The 4,385-nt window shown below is 37.0% G+C and overlaps 1 protein-coding gene across 1 annotated transcript; it reads right to left on the reverse strand.

Annotated features, from left to right (window-relative positions):
- Nucleotides 1–1,311: 1,311 nt before the first annotated feature.
- LOC115895685 (heat shock transcription factor, Y-linked-like) lies at nt 1,312–3,053 on the reverse strand. Its single transcript, XM_030926340.1, is given in 3 exon segments — nt 1,312–1,974; nt 1,976–2,005; nt 2,479–3,053. Coding segments are annotated over 3 exon segments (1,206 nt in total). The 5' UTR covers nt 2,992–3,053.
- Nucleotides 3,054–4,385: the final 1,332 nt, after the last annotated feature.

The raw sequence follows: 4,385 nt of genomic DNA on the forward strand, positions 1-4,385 counted from the left end.
GGAAGAGGAGAGGAGAGGAGGAGGCGCAGGAGGAGGAGGAGGAGAGGACGAGGAAGAAGAAGAAGAAGAGAAGAAGGAAGAAGAAGAAGAAGAAGAAGAAGAAGAAGAAGAAGAAGAAGAAGAAGAAGAAGAAGAGAAGCAAGAAAATGTGCGTTAGAAAACAAGAAAGGTGGTCTCTAACAGGAGGTAATTAAAGAATGCTTTAATGTAAGATCAAAAGGTTAACTCTTCCTGCCAGCTGTGAAATTCCACCATGTGCTGACAATGATACAATCCGAGAGCATAATATGATATAAAATTTATTGTTCGAGTGATGACACAAATAATTGTGATCATGGTCACTGAACTCACTAGGTATGAACTGCAATGAAGAAAATTTTTGCCAACTAAAATTCAACTTTAAAATAACTGGTGAAATGTAACTGAGAGAATGCTGAAGTATACAGCATGTGTTAACCTTTCTCTAAATTTTCAGACTGTCTGTATGTGTCTTTGTGTGTTTCTGTGAGCATTTATTCCCTTTGTGCCATCCAAATTCTTGCCCCTATTCTATTTATGCCGGATTAATTGAGAAGACACTTATTCTTTTTCCTAACTCCAGTTACTTCTCTTCCCTTGCCTGCTGTCATTGTTTGGTATGTCCCTCCAATTTTCACGTTGAAATTCTGTGTCTATTGCGATAGTGTTGACAGGTCAAACTTTTAAGAGATGCTTAGCCATATGGGTGCAACCTCATGACAGATAGTATTATCTGGAGAATAAGTTAGGTGTTGTGTGGGTGGACTTTGGGTCAAAGGATGAGTTTTACCCCGAATTTCTGTTCATTGCATGTCCTTCATCGTATGGGTCCATGCTGCCATGTTGTAAGGTACAAAGAAGTTCTCATCAGATGCAGCCCTTTGGTCTTCTCTGCCTCCAGAACCATAAGCAAAATAAGTCTTTTGACAAATCACCCAGGCAGTGGTATTGTGTTGTTTCAAGAACAAATGAACCCAAAGACTACTGTTTCTTCCTCTTCAGAGAACTAAATTAGGGAAGTTACAAAGACACATGAAAAATTTCCTTTCAAATGATCCAAATATTTATTTGTAAGAAGCAGTACAATAGCCTGCCACCGAAACAAAACCCCATTTTACTCTTAACTATACTTTCATAAATAAAAAAGCAAACATAAAAGTAAATATGCAATTTTATTGCTCAATAAGGTAATTGCAGAAATCTTTATTTATTTATTTATTTATTAATTTATTTTGTCAATGTAAACGTTAGTCTCCGTTGTCATGCATAATTTGGTGCAGTTTTAATGGAAGATCAGTTGTAACTAGTGTGATATTTGTCCAGTGGTGATGGTTGAGTAGCTGGCCTGGAAAGAGGGCTAGATGATATATCAGCTATCGCAGACATTTGCAACCACCGGTGGCCTGCTGGTAGCAGGTTAGGATGTGGAGCCTGATTGACAGATACTGCAGGATATCTCATTGGAACAGCAGGTGATTCTACTATCAGCTGCAAAAAACTGTTTTGAAAGGGAGATATTATGTGGTATTGAGAGGTTGTGGTTGTAATAAAATTCACAATGCGGCCCCTTGCTTGCATGTATGTGCTGTGAGAGTGCATATGAATAGCGCTCAACTGATTTAAAATGTCACGTTGATCTGTTGCACTTTGTTCTGATGGTCCAATTGAGGTTGAACGTGAAGGAGGAGGGAAACCACATAAAATTGGGTCAGATGAACTAGCAATTATCTTTCCGACAGAAGATTCCCTTGTTAGAGACATATTTAAATTTGTAGAGGTTGAAAATAAACTTTCTTCACTAACTTCAGCAGCTAAGGCAGGATTATGCTTCTCCATGTTAGCCCCTTCTCTAAAAGGCCTCTGGTTGAAATCTTCATGGAATAAAGTAGGTGTAAGTGAAGCATTTTTAACATTAATTCTTCTTTTCACTCTTACTAAAAGTTGGGGACAGCCACGATTTGAAATTTGGATTATAATAGCACTTTAAGTAAAACAAACCAAAAAAAAAAAAAATGCAATTCAGTGCCACTTTAAACCAAGGGACAAGTGACAATAACAAATATAACACAATAAATTTCAGATTTCTGCTTCATCACACAAACTTAATGTCATCAAATAATTCATGAACGTTGTTTACTATTTTTACGAATGTGCTTTTTGGAAGAAAGCACTCAAGTTGTTAAGCCCTCAAGGGAACACATGATACATATTAATAGCAACATTTCATTAAGTGGCTTTGGTACATTTATTTGGAGTTCAGTGGTAAGAGTCAAAACTGTTACTAACATTTCTTAAAACCCTGAAAGTTTAATGCTCAAGTTAAACGCAATAATTTTTACCTTAATATTGTCCATAATTTCCAAATCTTGTCATACTGCATGTATTAACATATTTACTGAGGTACAAAGTAAAATTACTTCTATACTCTATGTAAATTGGTAACTGAAATATGTTAAGTACCTTGTTCAAGACACAGGATTCTTTCTCTTTGGCCAGAAAGGTGGGTAGAAAGGCAGATCTTTGAAAATTCGGTCGAATTTTACTAAATCCATAAATGTTGAGCTGTCGAACAAAACTTTTGATACTGTCAGTTTGAAATATTCTGCAAGGATTCTTTCTTTCCAAAATTTCTTTCTTGAAGTGTTCTTCATAGATCACTATGCAAGTTCCATTCTCATCCCATGAATTAGACTTGAATTGGTCACTTTCAGCTATTTTCCAAAGTTTCCTGGGAACGGTCAGAGAAAAGAAATCATTATCTTTATCTAGCTCAGAGACACAAACTGTGTAACGTGGTCCTTTTAAGAAGAATCCTTGTGACAAAACCTGAATAGCATTTTCTCCAATCGTTGACCTTAAGTCTGAGTCCCCAGGGAATGTGTGCTCACAAAATGGAGACCTAGTGGAGGCTTCTGAAACAGTTAATTCATCTTTGGGAGAAAAATCTTGAGTTTCTGAAGAACCGTGTTCCATCTCAAATAAATATTTCTTTTGCCGGTGTTCCAACCTGCATGGTTTTTGAGATTGCAGCTTCAAATGCTATCAGGAGTTCTAGACAGATAAAGTAATCTACACCATCAGCATGGTTCCCAAGCTGAGTAGCAATGATATCACAAGAGGACTTTAGTCTCCTAGCGACCAACAAAAATCTGGCCCAAAATGTTTCCTTCCCAGCCTGAGAAATGCATCCAGCAAAAATAAAATCTAGATTGCTCACTTACTCCGTGTAAGATGCAAAAATCTCATCTCTGTAACAGCATATAAATAAATAAGAAAATAATGTCCTCAATCTCTGAAATAAATGTAATTTCTCCCTCACACACACACTCTTACTAGGTTGGTGAGGGGAGCTTAAGGCCTGGTAATTGCAAAATGAAAAAGAAAAAGAAAAGAATTCAGAAGAATTTTGAAAATAAACATGCATACTTACCATTCAAAAGTTTCAGCCTTCTGCTTTAGCACTGTTTCTCTTCCTCTTAGTAAAAACCATGGTTTTTACTTAAAGTTGCCTTTATCCATAAATTTCTTTCATTTAAGTCTACACTGAAAATCATGAATTTTTAGCAAGAAAACTGATGAAAGCCAAACTGGTGTAAATGAATATACTGTCTCCTAAATACCACAAATCAACAATTACATCTTCAAGAAGGTACAACGTGGCTGGTTACTGTGGCTCACACCCATAATCATAATACTTTGGGAGGCCAACACGGTCAGATCACCTGTGGTCAGAAAGTCGAGCCCAACCTGTTTAACACTGTAAAACCACATCACTAACAAAATGTAAAAATTAGCCCGGCAACATGGCAGGCACCTGTAGTTTCTGCTACTCAGGAGGCTCATGAACGAGAATCACCTGAACTTGAGAGGCAAAGGTTGTGGTGAGGTGATAATTACTATTATACTCCAGCCTCAGTGACAGAGAGAGACTCCATCTAAAAAATAATACAAATAAAAATAAATAAAAATTAAAAAACTCCAGGCTTGAATATTTTCAACTTGTTGGAAAACAAAGTTTCAAACTTATTCAACATATTATAGCTGCATACAAACTGGCTCTCCTAGTTACTATTAAACTGTATTTTCACATCTTCCTAACATCCCTCATGTATTATACACTAGTTAGTCCTTAGACACCTAGCAGTCCTTTATCTAAAAAAAAAAAAAAAAAAAAAAAAAAATAAATTGACAGGGTCCTGCCCTATTGCCTAGGCTGTAGCTCACTGGTGTGGTCTCGACTCGCTGCAACCTCTACCTCCCGGGCTCAAGGGATCCTCCTACATCAGTCTTCCAGTTAGCTGGGACCATAAGCGCACACTACCGACTCCGGCTAATTCTTTTGTATTTTTCTGTAGAGATGGGGTTTT

This window comes from Rhinopithecus roxellana, chromosome 22, assembly GCF_007565055.1.
Source record: "Rhinopithecus roxellana isolate Shanxi Qingling chromosome 22, ASM756505v1, whole genome shotgun sequence".
Classification (NCBI taxonomy): Eukaryota; Metazoa; Chordata; class Mammalia; order Primates; family Cercopithecidae; genus Rhinopithecus; species Rhinopithecus roxellana.